This window comes from Phallusia mammillata, chromosome 7 (assembly GCF_965637545.1).
Source record: "Phallusia mammillata chromosome 7, kaPhaMamm4.hap1.1, whole genome shotgun sequence".
In the NCBI taxonomy this organism is placed as follows: Eukaryota; Metazoa; Chordata; class Ascidiacea; order Phlebobranchia; family Ascidiidae; genus Phallusia; species Phallusia mammillata.
In genome coordinates, this window is record NC_137258.1 from 17,778,645 (window position 1) to 17,806,447 (window position 27,803).

The 27,803-nt window shown below is 35.0% G+C and overlaps 2 protein-coding genes across 3 annotated transcripts; one reads left to right on the forward strand and one right to left on the reverse strand.

Moving 5' to 3' along the window:
• Positions 1 to 96: 96 nt before the first annotated feature.
• LOC145237136 (sister chromatid cohesion protein PDS5 homolog B-A-like) lies at positions 97 to 27,334 on the reverse strand. Of its 2 annotated transcripts, none has more exons than XM_080099895.1 (32): positions 27,141 to 27,334; positions 26,861 to 27,067; positions 26,438 to 26,631; positions 25,622 to 25,829; positions 25,155 to 25,295; positions 24,881 to 25,018; positions 24,304 to 24,531; positions 23,766 to 23,917; positions 23,263 to 23,376; positions 22,396 to 22,477; positions 21,568 to 21,759; positions 15,098 to 15,216; positions 14,641 to 14,740; positions 13,851 to 14,014; positions 13,270 to 13,384; positions 12,672 to 12,827; positions 11,785 to 11,895; positions 11,260 to 11,400; positions 9,288 to 9,407; positions 8,671 to 8,778; positions 8,501 to 8,597; positions 7,914 to 8,028; positions 7,491 to 7,623; positions 6,186 to 6,314; positions 5,681 to 5,817; positions 4,128 to 4,320; positions 3,300 to 3,334; positions 2,791 to 2,880; positions 1,361 to 1,501; positions 938 to 1,024; positions 615 to 675; positions 97 to 428 (listed from the first exon to the last, which is right to left on the reverse strand). In XM_080099895.1, the coding sequence occupies exons 1-32, from the start codon at positions 27,237 to 27,239 to the stop codon at positions 393 to 395; spliced, it is 4,143 nt and encodes a 1,380-aa protein (XP_079956021.1). In that variant the 5' UTR covers positions 27,240 to 27,334; the 3' UTR covers positions 97 to 392. The 2 variants fall into 2 exon arrangements, with proteins under 2 accessions (XP_079956021.1, XP_079956020.1); XM_080099894.1 differs by having other exon boundaries at positions 615 to 678.
• Positions 16,154 to 21,235, forward strand: LOC145237137 (uncharacterized). The gene is made up of 6 exons (XM_080099896.1): positions 16,154 to 17,818; positions 18,195 to 18,363; positions 18,849 to 18,984; positions 19,234 to 19,524; positions 19,792 to 19,924; positions 20,513 to 21,235. Exons 1-6 carry the CDS (start codon positions 16,977 to 16,979, stop codon positions 20,820 to 20,822), a joined length of 1,881 nt encoding a protein of 626 aa, XP_079956022.1. The 5' UTR covers positions 16,154 to 16,976; the 3' UTR covers positions 20,823 to 21,235.
• Positions 27,335 to 27,803: the final 469 nt, after the last annotated feature.

A 27,803-nucleotide genomic window follows, 5' to 3' on the forward strand; every position in this document is an offset into this window, starting at 1 on the left:
AATTTCGTGAGACAGTTCTATAGAACCGGCTGAATCCCACCACTGCTCATTTCACACCCAACTGTGAAAACACTGCCCACTTCATTTGTACAAAACCAGATTTGCAACGATGTTTATTTCTCCTTCATAGCGACAGGTGAAAAGTGGCGCTTTGAGTTGGCCAATGCAAAAAAATAACTCCATAAAATCTTAAAACTCGTAGAAATTTCAATGCAAGAACAAATTCTAAAACTGTGAAAACAGGAGATGTAACAAAAGCTTGACCTGAAGCTGAATTCGATTAACATTTCTGTCTTTTTAAGTGACTCATCAGAGTGAGGCAGCAGTTATACTCCAGCAAGAGCAAAGGTCAAGATTTCAAGGTTATTCGATTTTTTATGGTGGTTTCAAAGTCATTTCCCACGTCGCCTGTTAGACCGACGGACAGACTGAAATGAGAAAAAATAGATTGATTTGAAACGACCTATCTTCCTTGCTTTTTAGTGCAGGTTACTAAGGAAACAATTACTGGAAGTCATCATGTAGCTTATGTGACATTTGCACAAAAAAATTCGTTCAGTGATTTAAGACCAATATGTTACTTCTCAGTTGTTAATTATCCAATGAGAACTTACGCTGTCAGATGCTGTTGTTGACGGTGAAGCCAGGTTACCGTTTTTCACTTGCAGTTGCTTTCTTCTGCACAAGTTCAGTGTCATAAAACAGACATAATGATAATATTAAACCACAAATTTTATATAAATAAGATACGCTATGCAGAAAAAGGACATGAAATACAAATAAATAGCCACAACTCATATGAAATCATTCAAATATGAACTACATCCTAATTCCTTCAACCGATTATTTGAACTTAATACCAACAGGTTAGGAACATTAAGTACTACAATTATGGCACAACCCGTGACATATTTCCCAGTTTGTTGATTTTACTCACTTGGCAGTTTTTACTGATGCTGAGGCGACCACTGCACGTCCTCCTTTCGCCACCGTCTTTGTGCTAACATCCTCCTTAGCTTTGTTTCTGTAAAACAAAATGTCCCGAATCACGTTAAAACTACATTTCATCGGAAATCACTGTAAAGTTTTAAGGTTGTTGGTTCGATTCCCGCCCTGTTTGTAGTTATCCTACATACGATAGCTTTAGATGCATTTCTCTATTTCATACGAAGATACCAAACTAAACAGAACAGAGTATTTTTTCATGAAATTTTAAAATTCCGATTATTAACATTTTCCATACCAAACGTAAAAAAATGTAAAACGCAAAATTTAAAGAGATTTAAGCCCCGCTTTGAACCTCTCACTGTTGCAATGGCCAACAGCGCACAGCTAAAAAAACGTTACTTTATGATTTCACCTGCTAGATGGCGCCCTACGTTGCTGCTTGCCACCGCTCTCACTTTCGGTGCTTTCTTCTTGACTGACGTTTTCTTCTTCAGTGGCAGATTCGCTGTTTGAAGCTTCGTCACCTACACTGTCCTCTTCAGTCAGCAAGCGTCTAGAAAAATGTTCCATTTTGCGGGGTTTAATTCCACCCAAGTGCAACTCATGTGCCTCGTATAATAGAAAACATACTACATTATGATACAAAAGATTAGTGATGGGACGATACCAGGTTTTGAAGCGAGTATCGATACCGAGTACCACATGTATCTACCTTCGATAGCGAGTACCGAGCACTTAAGTGTAGTGTTGTACTTAGTTGTATATCATTGGCTAATTTATCTGCCATGGTCGGGGGGCACACACACATGCCGAAAAATGTAATCTCCACGTGATAGCAAAAAAATATACGTAAACTGGTGGAACTTTTTTTGACCTGTCCGAAGCAAATATTGGCATAAAGTTGCCCGTATTCTTATGGTGTAAATCGGCCTTCGGTACTCGCACGTTGGTATCGAAAACTGAGACAAAATATTTCGATACCGAGTACGAGTATCGATACCACTGAAATCATTCGATACCATCGATACCGCGTACTCATCCCATCACTACAGAAGATGTTTTGACATTTGGTGTTGAACCACCAATACGGAATTTTTCTGTTAAAACGTAATGTGCCTTATGATGTTACATAAGCCCAATCTTTCCGAAAATTGAGATGCTCAACTTAACAGAAGATTACCCACATTAATGCATAATTAAGCTTTAATGACGTCATACGTACATGACGTATCCATTAGTGATGGGACGATAACAGGTTTTGAAGCGAGTACCGATAGCGAGTACCACATGTATATACCGAGTACAGAGTGCGATTACCGAGTACTTAAGTGCAGTGTTGTACTTAGTTGTATATCACCTGCTAATTTATCTGCCATGGCCGGCGTACAGGCGTGCACACACACATGCAGAAAAAAGTAATCTCCATACGATAGCGAAAAAAATACGTAACCTGGCGGAACTTTTTCCCAAATTTGTACTGTCTGAAGCATATACTGGCACAAAGTTTTCAGTGTTCTTATAGTGTAAATCGGCCTTCGGTACTCGCACGTTGGTATCGAAAACTGAGACAAAATATTTCGATACCGAGTACGAGTATCCGTACCACTGAAATCGTTCGATACCATCGATACCGAGTACCGGGTACCCGTCCCATCACTAGTATCCATAGAAAAATCGCTAGGACCCACACAGAAGCACTTTTGCTGGTCGATTCCTATTCTTTTAAGAACGAATAAGGCGCTAAGATTACTTCGCAACTTAAATACTGTGTAAAAGTAATTGCATGTTTAATTGTTTTGTAACAAAGGAAAATGAGTTATAAATATCGGGAAAACAACTCACTTTTGCAGTTTCTTCAATCTCGCTTGCTTGGCGTTTGATGGGGGTGGAGAGGGTGACAAATTTCGAGGCTTTCTTTTACGACCTGATGTTCTGAAAAAGTGAGTATTGTTTGAATTTAAGAGCAGTACGCAGAAACGACATAGCGAACATCCTAATTTGTAAAATCAGACATAGGTGAGCCATCTAAACGGGTTCGTCAGTACCTTATTCAAACAGAAAAGGTAAACTTGTGTGAGTTTCTTATGAAAAATCTTTCAAGCAAATATAATGCAGCAAAAGAAATACAAAAAAGAGGTGAAAACATAGCTATTTACATAACCGTGTGACCACGTAACTGCCATTCAACAGTTACTGGTTCTAATTTAGCCCGCAGGTCGCAGATTTCTACCCACTGATTTTGACATCAAAAAGATAAAAACCACACTATGGCAGTTAAGTTGGCAGTACAATGTTAGCCCCTAACCACAGGTGAAAAAGAAAGAAATAAAACGTTATAAAAGCAGACTTACCGGACGGCGGGCTGCGCTGGTTTGCTTACAGACTCCTGCAAACAGAGTAGGGTTTTAATAAAATCTTGGCATTTTATTGCCCAGTATACAGATGTATACAGCGGTTTGAAAGTTCTAGTCCCTAATAATATCATCTAGCTCAGTGGTTCTAAACCGCCGGTCCGCGTCAACTTTTCTGCCGGTCCGCCAATTATATTACAATTTTTTATCTCAATTGCAAAATGCAAGATGTTGAAAGCTTGTCCATTAATTAAACAATAAAACATCCAATTTTAAGCTGATTTAGAATATTCACGTTCCCTAACTTGCAGCATGTCGTACGTCACAATGCGGTAAGGGTGGTGCCAAATGAAAAAGTGCAAAGGACAGCAGCAAACTTCTCATTACGTTGAATTTTTATATTTCTTTAAAATTGCATAATTTTATCGTAATTACATGTTGGGTTGATTTTGAAAGTCCACCGGTCCGCGAAATTTGTTTTTAAAGTTTACCGGTCCGCAAACTTTAAAGGTTGAGAACCACTGATCTAGCTAAAAACTTATTTATATTAGGCAAACTTTGCCCTACTTATAACTTAGAAATAAGGACATTAAATTTTACTAAGACACTGCGCTTCAAAAGGGACAAATCTTAGAAATAAGGACTGTATGGCAACCCTGCTCATATGGCAAGGTACAGATTACAGACTAGAAAAATCTAGGCATACTATGATTTATAAACGAGTATGTCGCCATCGCTGGTCTGCATGAATACTTCAGGGCTGATCCCAGTAGTAAGTAATGTTTGTCTTAGCTGATCTTATCATCGTAAATTGTATTAAAATGTTACTTGTGAAGTTGTGGTCTGTGATGTTGGTGGAGTTGGCAGTGACGAGGTTGTTGACGTCATCGATGACAAGATTGAGGTCTGTCGTAAATTTTTCACAGGTCTGGTTGGTGTTTGTGAACTGGCAGGGGAGGAGGGAGTGTCACTGCCACCTTGTGGCGAGGTTGGGGAACTTAAAACTGGTGTCGCCATTTTTCTGTAAAAATTCGAAAATTGGGTTACGAATTATGAAACATATTACAAAATTGTCTTATGAGAAACATGTGTTATTTCTTTGTATGATTTGGCTCTAAGATTAAACTTGATTTCAAAATACCATTTTTTTTGTTTTATTTCAGATTTAGATAATCATGTCAAATCTTTATAGATGTCAAGAACATACACTTTGTTCGCAAAATAGCTATTGCACGCGCTGACATAAGAGGTTATATATTTAACAAAAGATGGTTACTAACAATCCTCTATTGATGCTGACTCTAACCCAAACTAAATCGTATCTAGTTTTGAAGCAAGTTTAACATAACTGCTCTAGTTTTCATAATACATCCTAAATAAAAATGTAATACTTAGTGTCTTTCCTTTTTGTGCCTCCTCCGAAAATTTGCAGCTGTTTTTTGAAGGAAGACTTTTTCTTGACAATCACTTTTTCAAAACTGTTAAAAATGTTACACAACTCTTACTCATGTATTACCTTTTCAACACATTTTCTGTCTATCATCAACTAACACTGACAACTGAAAAATAACTTGCCAAAGCAACTCAAACTGTTTAGACCATCTCTCCTGAAACCTGGTAACACATCCGAACTAAAATGGTAACATAAGTGTTTCAAAATGCAAAGCAACAATCGTCACTGTAATACAAGGGTACACAACCTGCGTCGTGCGGCGCGGCTGTGAACATGTATATTAAAATTCACATGTACTGGCGGGCGTGCATTGATTAGTTAAAATTTTTGGCTTTAAAAACTGATCTCGATTAATTTTGTAGGGACATCTTACCGGCAACACGCAACTTTATGTTAGCCTGCAAATAATATAAACATACATGCAACAACTGCGCACAAATATAGATGGTGACAATTAGGACCGGTAACTAAATCGTTCAGTACATCTATAAATTAGGTTAGAAATCAAACTGGATTTCCGGGCACGAGTGTATTGAATGTTGTGAGATAAATCTTATTTCCTTACAAATGTTATTTATAAAGTAAGAAACATTAAGACACTTGGCGGCCAATAATAAAAGGAAAATCTATAATGCAGCCGTCTAAAGGAAAAAAACGTTGCGCACTTTTGCTGTTATTGTTCGGGTGAAGTTCGGACCATTTACTGAATACACGGGGCAAAAAAAACAAAAAAAAAACAATTGAACACAATGCCTTGCATTTGTGTACTTAGGGTAAGTCTGCGTTTCTGGCTTAAGCCAAAATGTATTTGCGGACTCTGAAAAATACTTCGGCTTGACCTGTCCTTTCAAAATCTGTCATTATTTAACCAAGTTCAAACTGATTTTTGATACAAATTTTAGGTTCATTTTGTAGATTTCTAGTTTACCTCGTTCCCTGATGTGACAGGTGCTTCTTGTATTTGTCCCCACCGAGCGCTGCAGTGCTTTGCACCGTCGGCACAGGTTTCAAGTTGGCATAAAACTCACGAGGCAAATAGATTTTGTTGTTCTCGGGCCCAGCAGGCTGAAAACAAGAATCAAGCCGTTAACACACACAAAACTTACAATAGTTAGGTAAATGACATACATAGAGAAAGAAAAATGAGTCTTTAATTAACTTGGCCTTGGCATAGTTTTTTTTCATAAACAGGTATGTATTATATTTATTTTCTTAGAAAGCATCGAATGAATTAATCTGTTTGGTTTAATGATGAAAATAACGGTCCAAATAGACGTAAAAAGCGACATGCTATATTGTTTAAATATTTCAGCAAATGCTCATGTCATTATCAGTGATTTGTTAAATTTATTAAACAATCGAAAAAAAGTACACCCGAATCTTTCTCGGGCTTGCAATGCAACTCATATGCAACCTATAATAGTTAGACATACTTTTGTGAAGAGGCGAGTTGGAATGTATTTGATGACAGATTTGTCGTCGGGTTCAATAATAGCAACAGCGTGTTGACTTGATCGCTGTAAGATGTGCTGTACAATCAGGTCACACACTGCAAATATGTTCTGCAAACACAAAATGTGATTACTGACTTTAAGTGTGTATATTTAACAATGAAGTAACTTTGTTAAGCCGTTTTGCTGCTGGCGGGGTAAAACCCTAGCCCTTACATTTTTTTAGTTAACCCCGCCAAAAGCTGTCTTTTTTAGGTTTTGCCTTATTATTATGCAAACCACATTTAATAGGGATAGGTCGAGCCGAGCCACAACCCGATTACTCCCGAGCATCGCTGTTTTTGATGCTGGGTGCTCGGCCGAGCAGTTGCACAAACTGACCAGAGCATTATATTCGCATAGTCATGTCATGCTAACATACAAAACTAGTATTCTAAAGGGTATACAAAAACAAAAATGACTGTTTTTTAAATGCGTTAGATGGTGGGAAAACGCGTATTTCTAGGGCCTGTACAGTTTAAAACACGGCTGATGGCTTAAGTGCTGCAAAACTAGCGTGGAATTGGGAATGTTTGTGACTTCACAATATACTGAGCAAAACCGCTGAATAAAGGGTCAATTGCTGACGGTTAGTACTATTAAGGTTGAGGTGAGATTTTATAAAAGAAAATCATTACAAAAAAATCCGCCGGACACATTCCGCGCCAGAGACGTCCCGCAATCTCCCGCAACAGCATTTTTGCCGAATGTCAGGAAATAGCTGATTAAGTTTTAGGCAGGGACAGGTTTTTTTTTTAAGGTTTGGTTTGGGTGACCGCTAAGTAGTTTTAAGAGACCGCAAGTGTTTCATTTAAATACCAAAAACTGTACTTGTAGTTGCAAGTCCAAATTTTGGGAAACCGCTGGAGAAATTTGACACCTTAAAAAAAACACTGGGAAGGGACATATTTTTTTATTCATATACTATTATAAAACCGCAACCCAACCATAATTGCACAAACTGTCAGCAATTTGCCTGATATTTAGCGGTTTCTGCGACGTCCCGCAATATTCAGCGTTTTAGTGTCACCCCCGAGCATTAACGTGAAAGGCTCGATTCGGCCAAAAAGAACATTTGCCGTTTTGGCCCATCCCTAACATTTATGGTAACAAATATTCCTATTTCCAACACTTCAAACAAATAAGACTTTGGCCTGACACCTTGCGGCATGTCTCTTAGTGATTCTTTGTAATCTTTTGCATCAAACTATAAACACATAACAAAAAGATTGCAGTTTCTTTCCACACCTCATTTTTCTGGTTGTCATTTGGCTTGTCAGCATTCTTAGTCCGTTTCAAGTTTTCAGCAAGCCGTTTTACGAAACCAAAGCTTTCTGGGTGATCCTTGGTTAGAATTGGATCAAGTATAAAGTGAATGGAACTGCAAAAACACACACAAAATGTTTACTGAAAATTATAGCAAAATTTTAGTTTTTATTGTTTAAATAACTTTTTAAACAAGCTGTTACAATTGTTTGTTTTTTTCTAGCACGAATATGATTTTTCTCAGCAAATACATGAACAAAATTCTGTTTCACCCTAAAAATGAAGCTGTATTGCCCACATTCCCAAGCCTGCACTTTACTTTAATATACATATATATACGCATAAATACAAGTAAACTTTAGTGGCACAGATAAAATCAAAACCTGTGATTACAAAATCACTTACTCTTTAAGTCTTGCAAGACTTCGTTTTGAAATTCCCTCCAAAAAGTCTGGATCGGTGCCCAGCAAATATACGAGGTATGGAATCATGTATTCAGGCATCATTGTACTTATCACACCTGTCAAAATAGTTATTAATTAAATAAAATAGTAACTTACTTACTTGAGGCAGGCAAGATAGAACAACGGCCAATGCCGAAAAAATGGGGTTGGCAAAAACTTATAGCAAGTGACAAAATATTCATTTGTGTTCAATATTCAAAAAGTTTTTGTGGGTTGTCATAAATAGTAACCTAATAAAATTTATTTTGATTTGTTATTTCATTAAGCTTGAAATGAAACAAAACCACAAAAACCAAATAACGTGATATTATATTTATTCACATTGCCAGTCCACTTAAATAGCAGCTTGAGGCTGTATCAATTTATTTTTAGTAAACTAAGAGCTTGAATCCAATTTCCAGACCAGTTTTACAATTTAGTGTTTTTACAATATAATAAAAGTAAGCAATGAATTTTTTTTTATGGTTGTGTAATTGTGTAAACTGTTATGGTGGAGAAATTTATGATAAATTGTCAAAATGGACTTACTTGAACTGACTGCGCTTTGTTTGTTAAACTCTCGCAAACGCTGAATCAGCTGATGGTAAAAATAAGTTCCTTTGTCACGCTGTTCTTTAAGTGTCTCCTGTGGGGGTCATAGTAAAAATTTAATTTGCTTTTTCAGTAACTATTTTGAAAATATAGGAAAATATGTTTACCTGCGAAACCAGGGCAAACAGGGATAGAAATGAAATGTGGATTTTGAGACGGAAAATTGCCTGGAACAATTTTGTGACAAAGTTTTTTCTTACTTCCAGCACCGAGTCCTGTCCAATAAAAACATTTGTTTCTGGTGATGTGTGTTTAATAAATGTTTAGCATTATAAACTGATGTTTAGATCTGCTGAACACAAGTTGGTGTATGTTTAAGTATGTTAAACATTAGTTATTTAATCTTTAGCTAAAGCAAAACCATTTATCAAATCATTCTGAAATTTAAAAAAGTTACAAACCAAAGAAAATGTCATTTTCATATCTATTATATATTTGTCATGACATTTGTGTGAAACAAAATTTAGTTTTTCCATGTTGAGAAACTTGGTTAAGTGGCAAAGTTAAAAATAATCAGCATGAATTTTGTTAGATAAATTGAGCAACATATATTATTTGATATGTTAAAAATCAAATTTGCAGTTGCCCAACAATCTATTACTTTTCCTTCTTTATTTACCAAGAAGGCACTAAAGTCCAAACCTGGCATTTTCTAGAAGGGATTTAGATTTAATTTTAAACACAAAAAAAGTAAGAAGAAAATAAATCACAAAAATTTGCATACATTAATGAGCATTGCTAATTCCTGGAATATAGCTGGTTTGAAAAGGTCATCGTAGGCAGAGATTTGTGCAATCTTTAAAACACAGTAGGCAGCTTGTAATCGAAGATGAGACATATCCGCCTGTATTGTATAAAAAAGCGTGTGTTGTTGTGAATATTTAATGACAGAAAAAACTAGAAGAGTGGCTTTCTGATATACTTCCATTTTATATATTCTATACGATATTTACCAATTAACTATACACATCATTTGATCTACACATATGATTGTTTTTGTAAACAAAAACTGATGGGTCCCCACACGCGCGTTTGTGCGGATTTACGGTAAACAAATGTTGCGGTGATTTTTACATTCTTAAGGACAAATTTTTAGAAAGCATTAACCCAACAATAAAAAAAATTGTTCGTATTCTTTTTGCACTATTATTATCATGTAATTACAAAATTAAAAAAAAACGTAACAAATACTTTAATTTAATCTCTTGCTTTGACCCAGATATAGTCCTCCAAGGTCGGGTTTTGAACACAATTTTTTTTAGAAAGCTGTAACAGTTGTGTTACAGACACTTTAAATTAAAAAGCAATTTGCTACAAGTGTATACATAACAAATCGTTTTTCATTTTACTTTGTTTCGCAAAACGAGTACCATTGACCAGTAGTAACCTCTCAGGGTGCACACGCCAAACGACTGTTTGACCTTTTGACACCGTTTTCAATAGCACGCCGTCATTCGTGTTTAACAATACTGTTAAGCCTAATTTATACATGCCTTGAGTATTGACTCCTTAATTGATTGTCAAAAAAACGCTACGTTATGAAGAAAGTTTTGTGCTGTGTTTGTAATACCGACTAGTTGACCTTAAGTAACCCGTGATCATGCGGCGGCCAACCTGACAGCGAGCATTTAAAAAAAAACTTATTTGGCAAAAAAGTCAAGTTAATTTTTTCATCTTAACTTTTATTAACAAAGTTTTTCTTGACATATACAAAACCGAAGTACGCTTATTAGGCTTAAATCACGTCATAGGTGTGAAACCTTCGCCAAAACTAAAAATGTGAGTGATAACTTAATAAAATGACATAACATTGCTGTGCAAAACAGCTGATTTCTAATCACTGAAACGACGTCTCGTAAAACGTCTGTCCGACGTCAAGCTGAGCCCTCCCGCTATCGTAAACCAGTGAGTTACTCTCTTGGTACTTCTGCCTACAGTGTCTTTCTTGACCAAACGAGCGTTAGACACATTTATGTTTCGGGGGCCTGTGGGTGAACCTCTGGGTCATACGGGGTCAAAATTTACATGGACCATCTGTAGACCAATATCTGTAATGTGTGTAAATTTGAAAAAGTTTGAACCATTCTTTCTTGACCAAAACGTGGGAACAATAGCCGCGCTAAAAATTTCACGTTTTGGGGGGCTGTGGGTGAACCAAGGGATCAAACGGGGTCAAAATTTACATGGACCATCTTTAGACCAATATCTGTAATGTGTGTAAATTTGAAAAAGTTTGAACCATTCTTTCGTGACCAAAACGTGGGAACAAATCTGCGTTAGAAAGAAAAAAAGAAAAAAGAAAAAAAGAAAAAAAAAATATAGACAAAAACAATATGTGTCCCCTTCAGGGAAGGGGACCCATAATAATTAAAGATTGTTGGAGAAATTTTGGTAAATAAATGTAAAAATGCCATTTGCAAAAAAAATGTTGGAACATTTAATTTATTAAAACAACAAGGCCCTAACATTCCCACACAAATATAATTACAGTAGAAGGAATTAAGTCGTAAAAAGGGGGAAAAAATGTTGTTTTCAACATTATGACAAAGTGTTGTGGTTGTTGTATCATGGTAATACTTCAGTATATAAATCCTAATATCTAAAGAGGTAACACAAAATGTTAAAAAATTAAAAAAAAACATATGATAAGTATGCCATAGAACAAGTCAACAATATGTCACATTATTTGCTCTCACCTTAGAAATACTTCCACTTTTCATAAGGTCTCCATCATTGTGTAGCATATGTTGTAATAACCTCAATGTTGAACCACAACAATCAAAATCATTTGAACACAAACCATGAAGCCACCGAACCATGCACTTCATGCCTGCGATCTGTTGAGAGAATTAATTGTAACATATTACATAAACGTAACCTCAGCTCGCACACAGAGCAACAATAATAAAGGAAAACAGGTATAACATGTTTTTTTTTAGAAAATTACAACTGGTATTTGACAATGATTTGTGTACAGTACCAGTAGCTAAACCAAAAGTGCAAACACTCCCATAAAACCTGATTTTTGTTTCAAAATGTTTAAAAAAATGCCTGCCAACTTTACTCAATTAAACTTTACTACAAGTTGTTAACTTAACTTAATTGTCAAATTTGTCAAAAACTCAACAATTATATATGCTTCTTTTGTACTTATTTTAGCATGATCAATTTTAAATATTTTTTGTTGGGATTTTTTATATTTCGGTATTAAATAAAACTACCTTTGTTTTTGATTCGCGACTGATCTCATATTTCTCGCACCATTTTTGTTCTTTCTTTTTGCCTTTGCCTGGATTTGGTGTAGAACTTCCACTCCCAGTTTTCATTATAACCTGTAGAGAAATATTTCAATATAAAAGTTGCATTTCAAACTGCAAATTTGTTATCGTATAATAAAACAGCTTAATTGGAACATTGTTAGTACTTTAAATTTTTAGTTCCATATTGAAAGTAAAAAATCAAAAATAAATAAACAAAAATTGTAAAAACCCTAACACAGTGGTTCTTAACCGGTGGGAAATTTCCCACTAGTGGGAAATTTAGTGTTTTTAGAGGGAAATTATGTGAGTCAGAAGTCACCAAACTCGGGTCCGTGGGTTAAAATTAACCGTCGAAAGGTAATTTGATACAATATTTTCCGCAACAACATGTAAGATTAACTTTAGTTTTATAAGGCGCATAAAAATCCAAAAATCGTTTGTTACTTCACAGACATTACTAAAAGTATCAATGACTTTGTTATTGTTCGCGTTTGGTCTGTTGATTGTGATGCGATAAATGACTATTGCAAGCACATGAGATTTTTCAAAATTCCACACAATTTTACTTACTCACGAAATCACTAAATAAGATCGCAGTATACCTTTAAGGTCCCGACAAAATCGCTTCACAAAATTATTTCCATTAAGAATAAGTTTTTGTTAATGTTGGGCACAAAACATGATTTAAAAAAACAGGGGGGAAATTCGAAGTTGGCGGTTGACTTTAGTGGGAAACCACACCAAAAAGGTTAAGAACCACTGCCCTAACACAATAGTATTGATATAATATACATTTACGTACTAGAAAAATATTTTAAAAAATAATTGAATGGACTTCCCAAACTAACCTGTTTAACAACGACTGATGCAATAACAGTTCGTAACTGTCCTGCAGCTTTGTCAGGTAGAACTTCTGCTATACAACCAAGACTTGTGAGGATAGTTTGCATTTGTAAACAACTGGTGCTGGTTGATGATGCCAGTTCCTTGCAATGATCAAATACCTTTAAAAATACAAGCGTTGATACTTATTACTAAACTCAAAAATCATGTGTTGTAGATTACGTGATATTTTTCAAACCTAAAAGCCATTGAAAAAAAAATAATAAAAAAAAAGAAAAATAGTTTGGCAACAAAAAATATGTTTTTTTTAACACAAACAGATAAAGTGAAAAACGCTTGAAAAAAAGGAGCACAAAATGTTTTATTGTTTATTTGACACTTGAACTTTTACTAACAACATTTTCCCAAAGAGAAGACTTTTCTTTCAATAAAACTTTGTTTGGTATAATATTAACACTATTCATGTACAATGCATATTTTTTATCCATATATCCTGGTTGAAGCAGTTGAATGTTTAACTGAACCATAAAGACTTGCATGAGATTAAACCAAGGTCAATGGCAAAACTACAGGAAGTTGCAAAGTTGTCAAAAAAAGTTGTACCTGCATAAGAGGAGCTTCTCTTACAGATTCAAACTGGTTGATGCAATACACAGCATATTTGGCCTGTCTTGGAGTACCAGATTTTGCCTTTGTTTTAAGCTCCGGTAGTAAGACACTGTAGAAAGTCACAATACAATGAAAAATACAATTATAGTCCAACAAATGTTTTTGTCATGTTTTCCCCCATAGCGCAACTACAATATAACTAAACTTGTGGGGGTACACCATTGGTTGATATTAAAAATAAGTTTTTGTATTTTGAGGATCATATCATATTTTTTGTCATCTCAGCAAGCACCATTTTAGAACCATTCAGTTACACTAACGCCAAAGTGACCGAAAAAAAAATCATGCCTTTTTTGTCTTGACTTTACCAATCAACACTCTTATTTAATCGTTACTCAAAGAAGTTCAATGTCAGACAGATAAAAACAATCTACCCAAACTGCAAAAAGCTATATAGGAAACCCACAAGAAATAGATACACATTAACATTAATTGGGCATTTGACATTAAGATAACTTTTAAGTTATTATTCTGTTAATTAGGCTATTATTTATTAATTGCAAACGGTAACTTACGATCTGATATCTGTGAAGTTCTTTTCTATGACCGAAGCAGTTTGTTTCAAAATAACAAGTGTGTTGTCAACAACATATTCATCTCTTGTACGTCGCAAGAATCCTAATAATTGCTCGTAGCATTCCACAGATGAAAACAAATGAGGAGCCACCTCTGATATATTCTGTATGCATCAAATATAATTAGGTTTTGAATTTTTACATTGACACCAAGATGTATTTAGTATGTGAAAAATATTTAGTAATTGTAAGTAAGCTGCGGACAGTACACACTGTTTCCATTTAAACGGTCTCATCAGTGCAGCTGGTAAAAAGAGATTGACTGTATGGGCTAGTGTGGCCACCTTAAGGCAACCCAGTTTGTTGAAAAACCATGCCTCACATAATACGTTCGATGCCACGATTGTGCATCAACCACAGTGAAACTGGATTCATAATGTCTTGTAACTAGCTGTACTGTTGAGACCTAATAAGCCAAAACAGTTACACTGTTGGTAGCTTACTGATCAGTTTATGCGGTTTCCAACTGAGCGAATTATTTAAACATCAGGGAAGGAATTTACTTAATTTCTACAAGTGGTGTGCCAATAGACACTTAAGCTCTGGGAGTATAAGTCTGGAAGTTAAGAAAAAGCAATTTTAAATGATCTTTGTATGTTTTAGCATCTACTGTGTAGTATATTAGGGAGGTAAGAAAATGTTTTGTATTGTTAAGTGAGGAATTGGGAATTGGAAAGGTTGGGAACCACTGAGTTGTTGGCTCAATGCTTTTATGTCACATTTTAAGTACCTTGAGCAGTTCCATTGCGCGTATTTGTGATTCCTCCCCATTAAGCTGGTCAATATCAGAAACACCATCTAATGATTCTTTCACAAGGTCAAATAACAACCTAGAAGGTCGAGTTTGTTAAATGAACATACTTTTACACTGAAAAATAATATCTAGTTTGAACTGAAATCCACCTACAGTAGCAGTTTTCCAGTGATTACTGTTCTCTACATTAATATAATCCAAAACCCAATGTAGAAACCCTACACCAAACAGAATCAACCATTGTATACAATAGTTTCATGGAATATATATTTCACCAAAAAGTTTTGGCATCTTCAGTCCTTATTCTAATAGAATCTATTTGAAATATATATTCCGTTAAACTATTGTATACAATGGTTGATTCTGTTTGGCATAGGGTTTATACACTTTTGGTTTGGATTTTTTTTATGCTGTTGTTGTACAAATAGCTTACTTCATGCAAGAAGGGTCGATCAGTACAGGCACTATGACAGCCCGTTCCAAAAGTAGCTGAGTCATCATTTTTACAGGTTTTGCAACCCCATCGGCGTCTAGCTTCTTCAGCAGATCTCTCTGTAACAAAAAGTAAAATGAAACTTAAATAGAAGAGGAAGTTTGCTTTGTAGTAATTTAGAATAGTGTTAATATTTATTGCTTAGAATAACATAACTGAGTCTTTTAGTGTTCGGAACAAAAACCCCATACAGTATAACCTCAGTTCAACTGAATTCAGTGAATCCTGATCTTCACCCAATACAGACAAAACTTGAGGTTCACATGATATGTTATGAGACTTGAACTAATCAACATCAGTTAATCCAGATCTTCGCCGAGCACAGGTTAATTTTGTGGTCCAAATGGGTCTGGATAAACTGGGTTTTACTGTATTTGGTCATTGAAAACAAATAATAGGAAGGGCTATTACATATATTCTTCTGGGAAGTTTTTTTTGTACATGTGTACCACTTTTCAAAAGGACAAACTTAAAATACATTTTGAAATGTAAATGTTATGATAAATTATATTTTATTTGCCACCTATTGAAAGGTGGTCTGGCAAATCAAAACACTTCTAGTTTTAGCACAATCCCTCCCCAAAGCCCATAAGGTATTCAATGTAGCAGTTTGCTTTTGGTCAAAAGTACATTCTAGAATGTATGTATTGGATTAATAAATGACATTTCAAGTATTATTTTAAGGTAAACGTTATGTTGAACTATGTTTGGTGAACAAATGTTGGAAAGTCATTCGCTACTTGCCCTGTGATATTAATGTTGGGTCAGCACTGTTAATAAAGTAATTTTTCAATATTTGGAATGATATATGGCTCAAAGATCAACAGATATAATTTAATAGTACTTTAAGATCAAACGAAAATATCTTCAAAAACGGGTAAACAACGTAATGCAGTTTAATGTGGTGAATCATTAATACTGGATAGTAAATCCTGTAGCATTAGAAAATTCAATCAAAATAGGATTGGAAATAAAGCAAAATCGATACATCAACAAATCAATCGCCAGCATAAGTCAAAAGACAAATAAAAGGGAAGTATCTACAGTCTAACCACACAATGACCAATTTTGCCGCTTAAGCCTCCCCACAGACGTACTTGTGAATTGCTGAAAGAGAAAGACCTTGAAAAAGGATAATAACGTACAAGAGTCCTTTACTACATTGCACTGCTTCATTCACCAGCAATGCTTGACAGACATTTGAGCAAATATATTTCCAGTTAGACCTCCAGTGGGTCAGATTTAGTAGCTGTTTGCTCTGCAGATGTGACGCATAGAACTTTGTGATTGTTTGTTGGCAATATTGGAAAAATATTTGTCTCAAGAGAAAGTTGTTTTTGCAGTTGGTAAGTGTGTCTTTAAGCCATTGTGTTGATGGCTACTTCAGTGGACACAGACACTGATACAATTGTGGTAAATTATGAGGTAAAAGTCTTAGAGGTGTGGATAAGAACATGCACTGTTGATAAAATGCAATGAATTAGTAAAAATTCTATATGTTGAAATTAGTGTATTAGCCTTGTTGTGATTTGCTGAAATTGCTGCCAATCATAATGTATAAATGAGTATTGCTCTTACAACAGTTTTTATTTACAATATTCGACGTCCTAAACAATGCGCCTTTATCAGGATAATGGCATATTTTGCAATACATTTTTTTTATAAAGCGACAATTGCCACAAAACAAGGATATAGTACCATTTTGTTGTTTTCTATATTTTTATGAAAAGGTACTTATGATGAAATAGGATTTCCAATGTCAAGCAATAAGTGTATCTGAATACTCTCTAATCAGAAGCTAAACAAACAAGTGTAAATTATGGAAGAACCCACAGTAGTGGACATAGCTGATGAAGTTATTCGGTATGCTCATGGCCAAGGTCACACAAAGGCAAGCAAAGACACAATCAACTGGTCTGGATTGGAAACAAGGAGCGCAAAACCTGAGTTCAGGCAAACTTCTCGACAGCACCGACGAAAACTGTTTACAGCAAAAGACCAGAAAACATTAGAATTTATGAAGCATTTGTCAGTGAAGGGCAATGATAACCATGCGGATATGGATTTGGTAACTGCAATGGCTATTGAGAAAAGCAAAGAAAAGCTTAACAGTGGTGATGTTTTTGTGACAAGCAATATATGCATCAGCGGAAACTGTCTCGTGAATGTCTCTGATGATAAGATGTCATGCTCCTTAAAATTCAATCCAAGTTTAAGCAACACTGCAGAAGCCCATGTTAAGATTTTACAATCCCTTACTGGTGTAAAAAGCAGCACAAATGGAAAACCTCAGCTCAACAGTCGACGCAGTTCTTTGCCTACAACTACACTTGATATGAAGTATCTTACAAAGCAGAAAAGTGACAATAAATCTTTGTCAAGAGTACCGCTCATGCCCAAGTTTAAGGCTTGGCTGCAGCTACCAGGGGTCAAGGGCAAAAAACTGATGATGCCTTGTGCTGCAATGCATGAGGTTGTCACACAGGTTCATCCTGGAATCAAGATACCAGTAGAGGTTTTGCAACAAACAGATTGTGAAAAGGGCACCTTTACCGCTGATTATTACATCTGGGGTTTTGTAACTATCACAGTATGGGGAAAACCTTTCAATGTGAAGATGAACGATGTTTTGGATCCAAAAAACAATGAGTTGTTTTCAAAGTAAGTAAAAGTAGAAGTAAAATTGCTTCTGAAAAATGCCTCATGCAAATGTGAAGTTTAGAGTTTAATTACATTTAACTGTCTCTGGGAAAATTACCACCATCCAATGCAACAATTTTTTTGTATAAATCTAAATATACAGCTCTCTGTAACTGTAAAAAAACTAACATGCGCTATTTATCTAAATGATTTTGGCCATGACTAATTCATGATACAAGTGAGTATTTATTAGATATCCGGGCAAAAAACATTTCAAGTCAGTTTTTATCTGTTACTTTTATCCTATTTTTCAGTCTCAAGCAGTCATTACGTCCAACAAATTTAGCAAAGAAATCAAAGCTTTTTTTGGTCACTGTACAGTTTAATATATTTGCAGAGAGAACATTACTGGTCATAACCTGGTGGGAACAATGAAAACTCCAGACCAAGACCAGACACAGTCGGTCATTAAATACCAGATCAAAGGCGAATACGAAATCAAAAAGACCACCTATGAAATAAAACTGAAAGTACCAAACTGCATTTTGCGACGCCCATCTTACAATGTAAGTACACCAAGTGGGTCTAAGTTAAAAAAGCTGTAAATAATGTAAGCGTTGGCAGAAATATAGTTTTATGATCAAAACTTAATATCTATAACCAGGTTTTTTTTAAGTTTTGGTTTGGGTGACCGTTAAGTAGTTTTAAGAGACCGCAAGTGTTTCATTTAAATACCAAAAAATAGCCATATTTGCTTAAACGAATTATTTATTAGGCTACTGGCTAATTTTGGGAAACCGCTGGAGAAATTTGGGGGACCGTTTCGGTCCCCAAAAACACCTTAAAAAAAACACTGTCTACAACTATTAAATTTTAAGTTACACAAAGAATTACTTTTTCAAAGAACTTTTTTTAAAAAACTAGTTTAGCAACAAAGAAAATATGACAGCAATAAAAACCATTGTAAGTCCAAAATCTCAATAGAACTTGATTTTTGATTTGAAGCGCCAATGAAATCACTATCACTTTGTTGACCAAAGTTTTTATTCAGATGTTGTCGTTAAAATGCAACTGCGATTCCACCAACCTTCCAGAACAAGAGAATTTGATTGATGCCAAGCCCATTACCAACAAAAATCTAGCTCAGATTATCCTCCGATGGCGACAAATTCATTATTCTTTTAGACGTAAGATAGCTTGGTAACATATAGCAAGAACTTAATGCTCATTTTTTAATATGAACCAATAAATTTGTATTAGATTAACTTAATACATATAATAGTATGCCATGCCTATTGATTACACTGAAATAGCTAGTCACGAACATTATCTTTTCTTGTGTCTTTTTCAGGCTTGGGCTCTTCCAACTGAGCTACACAGGCTCATTACTGCTGCCAAAATGGTAAAAGATATGTCATTGCATGTTTATGTTGCAGACAAGAAGATCGCCAATGAAAATGAGTGGCTATGGAAAACCCTTCTAACTTCAGACACAGCTCTTGCTGCTACTGCACAAACTGCAGAGGTGGACAACCTTTGTGTGGGATCAACACCAATTGACAAGTTCCTAATGACATTACTACTCTGGAGAGAAAGGTGTGGGACAATTGGAGAGCTAGCAGAGCCAGGAGATCCACAAAACCAATACCGAAGTGGGGAACTTATTGAGCTGCTCTACAATGTAGGAGTGCCTGTGCCAGTGGTTAGCTTTCTTTTGTCAAAACAAGGTAATGGAAATGTTAACATAAATGTTTATGATATTTTTTACCATGTGCACTTTTAATTGTATTCAGTTTTGAATGCATACAAAATTGGCGACAATTACCAACGAGTTTTTATTAAAATGCACAAACACTAGAGTAATTTTGCAATTTTTTCTGACAGACAGTACATACTTTTGCAAAGCAAACAGACAGTACATACTGTTTTAACCACTATGGCCTTATCAGTGCAGTTAAAGAAAATTTTGTCGGTAAACAAGTAATTCAATTTAGGTAAGGCAAGACATGAAGACTTTCAGTGTCCATTGCACAAGTTTAAGAAAGGAACAACTCCCAAGTGGGATGAAGAACAAGGTCACATTCACACGAAACTGGCATCTCCTCTTCCAGACAGAGTGTTAACAAGGTACACAAAGTCGTTTCACTAGCCACACATTCAATTTCTAACCAGTTTTTGCTTTTAATTTTTGAACAAATATATACCAACCTACCTTTAGTCCAGCCAATTTATTACTTTAGAGAAAATGACAATAGCTTTGTCAACTTTTACAATGATAATAAAAATAGATGAATGCAACTAAAAGTTACAAAATCATTTAAAACACTTTACAATGCACCAAACAACAGAGTATGAAACTCCAAGATCAAGTACTTTAGTAGGTATAGCCATTTCAAAAAATTACAATACGGGGGCCTGTGGGTGAACCCCTTGGGTTATCCGGAATCAAACTTCAGAAGGATCAACTTCAGATAACTAACAATTATGTTTGTAAATTTGAATGAGTTTGAAGCACTCTTTCTTGACCAAACAGTTGGAACAAACTAGCGTTGGACAGAAAAAAAATGTGTTTCCTTCAGAAAAGGAGACCCATAGTAATTAGTAAGTTTCACACCAGTTAAATGACAATTTCAACATTTCTGTTCAAGTCTGTTGGACCTTTATATACTTTTTGCATGTACCCCCCAAAAATATACTCTTAATATCGTTTCATAGATTCCTACAACGTTGGGAAGAAAGAGATGGATGGCTGCTGACTGCACTCAATGTTGGAATCTCGCAAGCCAATATATCCAGTATAGCAAGCGACACCAAAAAGTTTCCCACATTGAGCGACAAGCGCATGATGGTGTTTAAACTTTGGCGAATGCAACAACGGCGAGATAGCTCAATCGCTACAGAGAGCGTCTTGTCTCAAACTATGCACCATTGCACAGTGCAGGACTTTTGCAAAGTTCTGAGTGACTTAGAAGTACCCCAAAGTGTCTACTCGTTTTTGTGGACCGACAGTGAGACAACACCTTAAGAAAATGAGAGGTGTTTTTTGTGTAATAGCTGCCACTGATGCCTTGCACTTATAGTTTTGTAGCGAAGAATATTTAATTTGCGCTCACGTCACAGTTGCTGCATTTACGATTTACTGTAATATTGCCATTAAACTTCTAGCAATGCTAAGATTACTCATTTTATAGAGAAGGTTTCAAGACCATAAATTATAAGAACTTACACCTAAAGGTACAGAGTTTATCACTTAAATTAATAATACAGCACCCAGGGTTTAAATAAAGAATAGGGATTATGATAGCAAATTAGAAATCAGTCCTTCACTACTTCAGGTTTACGTCTGCTTCTAAGTTTAAATAAGGTATTGAAAGGCGAAAATATTACACTATACTCAGGGGGTTTAAAATTTAGGTATGATTAAGTGATTGTTAAGGCCCAGTTACTGTGTAGCTATTCACACATTATATTTAAAAAGTCAAAACACAGCTCAATCATTGCTTCCTTGATCATGCAAAGACAGCTACTATATTAACCAATAATACTTCTTACAGGTTATGGAAACTTGCTATCAAATAATGAATATTCATTTTTAATACTTGCAAACTTTAATTATAAGTATGATGGAAAAGAACACAGTAAAATGAGGTGTATACAACTAAAGTCAAATTTAAATCGTTGCAGACTTACTGCTCAACCATTAAACATTATAAGATTACAAAAACAGTACCCATGATTGTCTTTAAAATTGCTTAAAAAAGAAGACTTACCACAGCAACTGCAACTTTCTGGCTTGTATAGTTCGAGCTGACAATGTAAGTAAGCCACTGTTGCATTTTCTTGTCACGGTGAACAAGTCTGACAAACTTTTTGACATTTTCACGGACTGTCTGCATGTTACCAGGCATTTGTGAGGCTAGGAAGACCACTTTTGGCCAGATCACCCGATTTTGCTCTTCTTCCTAAAAAAAATCATAAGATTTCACCCAAACAATGTTAATACTATGTCTTGTATTGAGTGGTATAGTAATACACCTTATAAAAACTGGCTAGTTATCTGAATACATGAGCAAGTGATGTTGTCAATAATCTTTTTACTGGGAAATGTGTTTTCATATATAAAGCATAAAACCAATAAATGATAAGTTGCAGACATGAAACATAGTAGGTGAGGTATGACTTTTTAACCTGCTACTCCCAACAAACTGGAGTGCTGTTAGATGGCTCAATTGACCAATATGGCCTATCTCATGCCACAAGCTGCACTGATGAGAGTTGAGACTTTATAGGTTGAAACAGCGTGCACTGTCTACACTTGCTATCATATAATTCTTGTACAGGCATGTTTCTGGTTGTTAACAAACATTAAACTGATAATCCCCTACAAGAAGTTAAGGGGTGTAGCTAATACAGCACAAGCCTCCCCAGGTTATCTCAGAGTCATTGGTTCGAATCCCACCATACGCAACCTTTTTTTATAGCTTACTATCAGTTCAATAATGGTTGGACCGACTTGATTCTATATATACCAGAGTAGCATTATGTGGGCAGAATAATTATTTTCATGAGCGATGAAGTGATACAACTTTAAAACTTACTGTTGGAAGTTCATAAGCCTCAAGAATATCAATGAGCGCCAGTCTCAAACTTGATTGTTTCTTCAACATCTCAACCAATGCCCTGGATAAATAGTTGGTTTAAGATCCAAGAAGAAAAATAAAATATACAGTCAAACTTCGATACTATGCCACCCTTTGGGACCGAGAGAAAGTGGCATAGTAGCGAGGGTGGCATAATAGCGAGGGTTGGTTGTAAAATAGCCTTGTGACGTGACAATGTACTGTAATGCCACGTTGTGGGGTACGATTGTAATTTATTTCAGTATACAGTATAAGGTACAGTGTGCAGTATAATTTATTACAAAAAACGGATAGATCGTGCATAGAACAAACAAGATCTGTTAGTTTTGTCATGACACAAGCACGGGACGGCGTTTACATAACTCACTGCAAAGCCGTGAAACCTCTTAACATGACCATGTTTGTTTACTCAACGATTTGTTTTTCATGTTTTCTCTGTTTTATCATGAGCTCAAACCGAAAATTGTCAGAAAGCCCAATTTTTTAATTTAACCAGACCGTTAATACAGTAATACTGTACTCTCATGTGTCATAGTATCAAGGGAAAGGGGTGGCATAGTAAATATATTTTCTATTGAATTTAGTTGGTGACGATCAAAAGTGGTATGGTAGCGAGGGTGGCATAATATCAAGGTGGCATAGTATCGAAGGTTGACTATAGAACAGTTAAAGCATGGTTGAAAAAAAGGTTAAACAATAAGGGAATCAAGTTATGTTGCAAAGAGTGTTTGGAAATCAAATTTAAAATGGTTTGAACATAGCTGTGCTTTTTAAAAATAATTTAAACAATACAAACAATACATTTAAATGGATGGCTTTACTTACTTTACAGCATGGTCATCCACAGTCACGAACAATTCAAGCAAAAGTTTCATGCGTTCTGCATTGGAAAGTGTGTAGGGAACGAGACTGCTAACCATCACTCTCTCAAGGAGTATACTGAAAGAATATTAAACAAATCTTTAACAAGGGCTGAATTGCAAACAGCATTTTTTCAGCTAGGGACATAGTTTGTTTCAGTGTCCCTGATTGATATATGTAGATAAAAGAACTAATTTACAATATATAGTTGACTGATTCCACTTTTGCATGGGGTAATGTATTTAGTTTTTTATGGCTTACATGCTTTAATTAATGGGATAATTTTACAAGCTTGAAATAATTTCTAAATTTTTCTGTAAAAAGGCTTAAAAAAGTGCATCAAACAAATTAACAGCATTGCCTAAGTTTTTACTCTACAGCAATACTTCTTTGTTTGAAGAAAATCAAATGTCTTTTGTTTGTAGAAAAATGCAAATTCTGCAAATGAAACCTCTTTTGAAACATACCAGTCATCCAAACTGCGTCTGTAGTAAACATTTAGAAGTCGACTTCGGAAGACTTGCAAACGACGAATGTTCATCCGAGACGTTCCTTCTCCTGTGCAATATTTCTTGTAGATATCTGCCATTGCACGAATGGAGGCCTCTCGAACATGCCACTAAAGAATAATACACATGTTCAAAATTGTTGCAAATAAAGATAATGTGAATTTACAATTAGCAAAGATGAAATTGCTACATTAGCATTGGAGTGCAGCACTGGTGCGCTGTGAGAGATTTTTTTTCCTTAAAATTTTTAGTGATTACAACTATCATCTTATTTTTCAGGCTTAAAATACCTGTTAACCCATGTTTTCACACTTGTAGGACATTATTGTTGCAAATTAATTTGTTCAAATGTTTTTAGCTCGTATAGTGTGCCAGGACGGTAAAATAGTAGTTGGCTAATGCCACAACAATATTTTTGTGCAGTGAATAGTGTAAATTGAAATTAACTTATCCTGCAGAGTTGATATTGACAATGATTTATAAACAAAAAAGTTACCTTTTTATCCATGACACGATCTTTAAGAAACTCCAAAAACTCGTCGGATGCTAATTGCAAGTCAGACATTGTGATACCGCGAATGCACAATACTACAGCAATGCGAACTGACTCCTCAGTATCATGTCGACGTGGTTTAAAAAATGTCATAGCTTCACGACAAAATGCTGCTTCTTTTCCATGGTTGATAATCAGGTTGCGACAGAATGACACACATTTGCAGCGAACCTGTTAACAACAAATAAAAGTTTTGCTATTTTTACAAGACAAGAATTTTTCTATGTTTTAAAGGCAAACCAATTAGGTAATGCAGTAAGCTATTCAAAACAGAAAAACATAGATTTTTTTATGTTTGTCAACAACAAATGGCAATTAAGGTCAAGCAAATAATGTTTGAAGTGTGTATGAGAAAGTGTTTCATGAAACAAACAACTAGGCAACGGCGATTTCCAAAGTTCCGAGCCCATGTGGTTTCTACTAGTTTTAAATGAAAAAGTGAATTATCAGAAGTATGACAGTTGATCTACACTTGGTTATCATAGCAGTAATTTTAGGAAATCAGCACAATGTGACTTACTTCAATATCAATATCATTAAATCTTCCAAGAAAGCAGTTCCATAAAGTTGGATACTGTGCTGCCAAATCAGAATCTTTTTCCGAAAACATTCTTGACAACAAATTGACCATTTGAAGACGCTCTTTTGGGTCATCAACCTAGTTAAACCACAAAAAATGATTTAAACATACACTTTTGTGCAAAATTTACTGCAAAAATAAGAAAAGAATTTTTAAGACAAATATGGCTATTAAAAAGGCTAGAGAAAATGAATTTATAATTTGCTGAGCTTACCCTTAGCTTTAGTTCCAGCTGTGGCAAAGTGTTCAGCAACAAAGATGGTGAAATCTTATACAGCTCAGGAATGAGTCTTGGCCAATGTGCAGACAGGCGACTTGAATCTTGACGATTGGATAGCAGCACATTATGAAAGAACTGCAAAACATGACACTACGTTAAACACTGATTTTCATTATTCAGATTCACATTTTGCACTGCAAATCCAATAACATATGATATCAGTCCTGAGCCTTTTTATTGATGACACCATATACTTTTTCATGCTATGCTATTTCTCAATGCCTTTAATGGGTAAAACATTGGTTAAGCTTAACACTAAAACTATCTTTTTTAAACTACAAATTTTTTAGAGAATTCTCTGCTATGCACATACATTATCAAACTTTGAAATCGGGTTCCTGAAAAGTATGTTTAATCGTTGTATTGTAAAAATATTAGTGTTTTAACATTTTAATACATACCACCATTAGGAACTGTTCTGCCACAGCTGATGTTCGTCTCAGAAGGTCTTTGGCAAGCTCAAATGCTGATGGGTTCATGTTTTGAGACTTTTCTAGCAAGCATTCCAGAATAATGTCCAGCAGTGGTTGTGAAATGGTTCCACTGTCGGTGATGGCAAATCCCATAATATCAAGCATGTGGGTTTTTAATTGCTTGTCATGACCAGAACTGAAAATTCAATCACACGGTATTGATTAGATATCTAGATCTTTCTACCAGATATATCCAAGGTACAAAAATGAAAATCTGCTAATGCCTTCCATGAAAATTTTAGATAACATATCGGAAACAGGAGATAAACCACTTGAACGTTTTGCAACAAATCCAAATTTGCAACAAGAAATCATTGCTAAAATATATACATGATTAAGCATGAAAAGTGACAAAAGCAGCATTTTAACAAATTTCCCAAAAATGCAACTTAAAAATCAAACTTAAACTTAATGCATTTTTTTTAAAAAATTGCAAGTTGCAAACCTGGCATCAAAAACATCATACATCTAATTTAGCCTGTCACTTTCATAAAATGTAAAAATGAAAATGATGGCATGTTTTTTTAAAGTTTTTACCAACATGGTTTAAATAATCTAATTACAGTGTGGAAATTATACCTTAAAAAGTTTTTTTTTTTACTTTGGTACAATCAATTTGTGTCAAAGAAACCCAGATTGTCCTAATTGTTTCATAAGATCTTTGCAAGATATTATTACGTTATTTTATTAAGAAATACTCACGTGCAACACAAAAATTGACAAAATAATTAAAAGCAACCTTACTTGACAGTGCTAAACAAAGTCTTAAACAGACTACAGAATATGACACCAGCAGCTTCAGAATCATCCAAGTCAATGCAAATGTTGAAAGACTTGATGGTTGCAACATTCTCCAGTATATGATATGCTTTGGGGAAAAGTGGCCCTTTCGAGTCTTTTAAATGGCGAAGTTGCTCAGTCACAAACAGAAAAATTTCCTGATTAATATACAAAAAAACATTTCAAATTAAATTTGTTGGTAAAAATAGGAAAAAAGTGAGGAGTTTATAACTTAAAAAAATACCACCTTTTCTTTTTTTAACAATTTATGCAATTACACTTGGAAAAAAAAACATTTTTCCGACAAAAACAAAATAATAAACCATATAAATTTATCAGAAGAGATAATTGTTAAAGTTCATTTTGCACACTGCAGAATTATATCACCTTTATCTTTTCCCCTGAACGAAAAGGATTTTCTGGGGCATGGAGTCGAAATATGTCGGCCAAAATGCAACCAATGTGAATTCGGCAATTATCATCTTTTGTTTCCTTCAGAAACTCATCTTGCACAATATAATGACAGAAGGGCAAATATTTCCGTTTTGAATCTTCTTCATCTTGTTCGAGTTGAGAAAAAAACTTGCAACATTTCTAAAACCAAACGCAAACAATTTGAACACATCACAAACAATAAAAAATCTGTAAATTTTGCAGTTTTTTTTACCTTCAAAGCTTTAACCAATTCTGCTGGATTCATGTCAGATGAGACATTTTTAATTCCTGGCGGAAACTCAATGTCACCTATTTCCGTTTCGTTGTCCATTTCGACCTTTAGGTGCAAAAATGTCGCGGCTAAACAACAATCAACAAAATACGTAAGCAGCCTGCCTGGAAAACTATGATGTTACGCTTCGATAAACTGACGAGAAAATTTTGCGCTCTTTTTTACCGCCTTTAGCGCCCACTGCCGTTTTTCAGCTCCTAATGTACGATTTTTATTGAGATAATGATGTAAAAACTAACAAATATATGCTTTGTATTTTCATTAACTTATTATAACATTTTTTAAATTTTTGACTCGCTTTTATAAAACATCTACTTCTGTAAAAAAAATGCGCTAAACTCGGTTTAATATTTTTTACATTACTGTATACTACTCAATTTTTACATTAAAAAAATAAGATTTTACAATACCGAGCTTGACACTTTTTTGCCCAAAATTACAGAAGAAAAATATTTTGTTGTATTATGACGTCATTGCCTCAATAAAGAGCGGGTTTTGCCCAAGGTTTTGCCGATTCACCCGTGTTGAGCTTGGAAGTTACGAAAAGCGGCAGGCAGGAACAAAGATTTTGCCCCAAAAGAAGCATTTATTTTTGTGTGTGGA

Excerpts from the sequence above, each read along its gene's own strand:
- LOC145237137 (XM_080099896.1), top strand. The coding sequence starts at position 16,977 with ATGGAAGAACCCACAGTAGTGGACATAGCTGATGAAGTTATTCGGTAT. Across the intron at positions 18,364-18,848 it reads TGCGACGCCCATCTTACAAT|ATGTTGTCGTTAAAATGCAA; the intron begins GTAAGTACACCA and ends GTTTTTATTCAG. Across the intron at positions 19,925-20,512 it reads CCAGACAGAGTGTTAACAAG|ATTCCTACAACGTTGGGAAG; the intron begins GTACACAAAGTC and ends ATCGTTTCATAG.
- LOC145237136 (XM_080099894.1), bottom strand. The coding sequence starts at position 27,239 with ATGGACAACGAAACGGAAATAGGTGACATTGAGTTTCCGCCAGGAATT. Across the intron at positions 27,068-27,140 it reads AATTGGTTAAAGCTTTGAAG|AAATGTTGCAAGTTTTTTTC; the intron begins GTAAAAAAAACT and ends GTTTGGTTTTAG. Across the intron at positions 5,818-6,185 it reads CAACTCGCCTCTTCACAAAA|CCTGCTGGGCCCGAGAACAA; the intron begins GTATGTCTAACT and ends TCTTGTTTTCAG.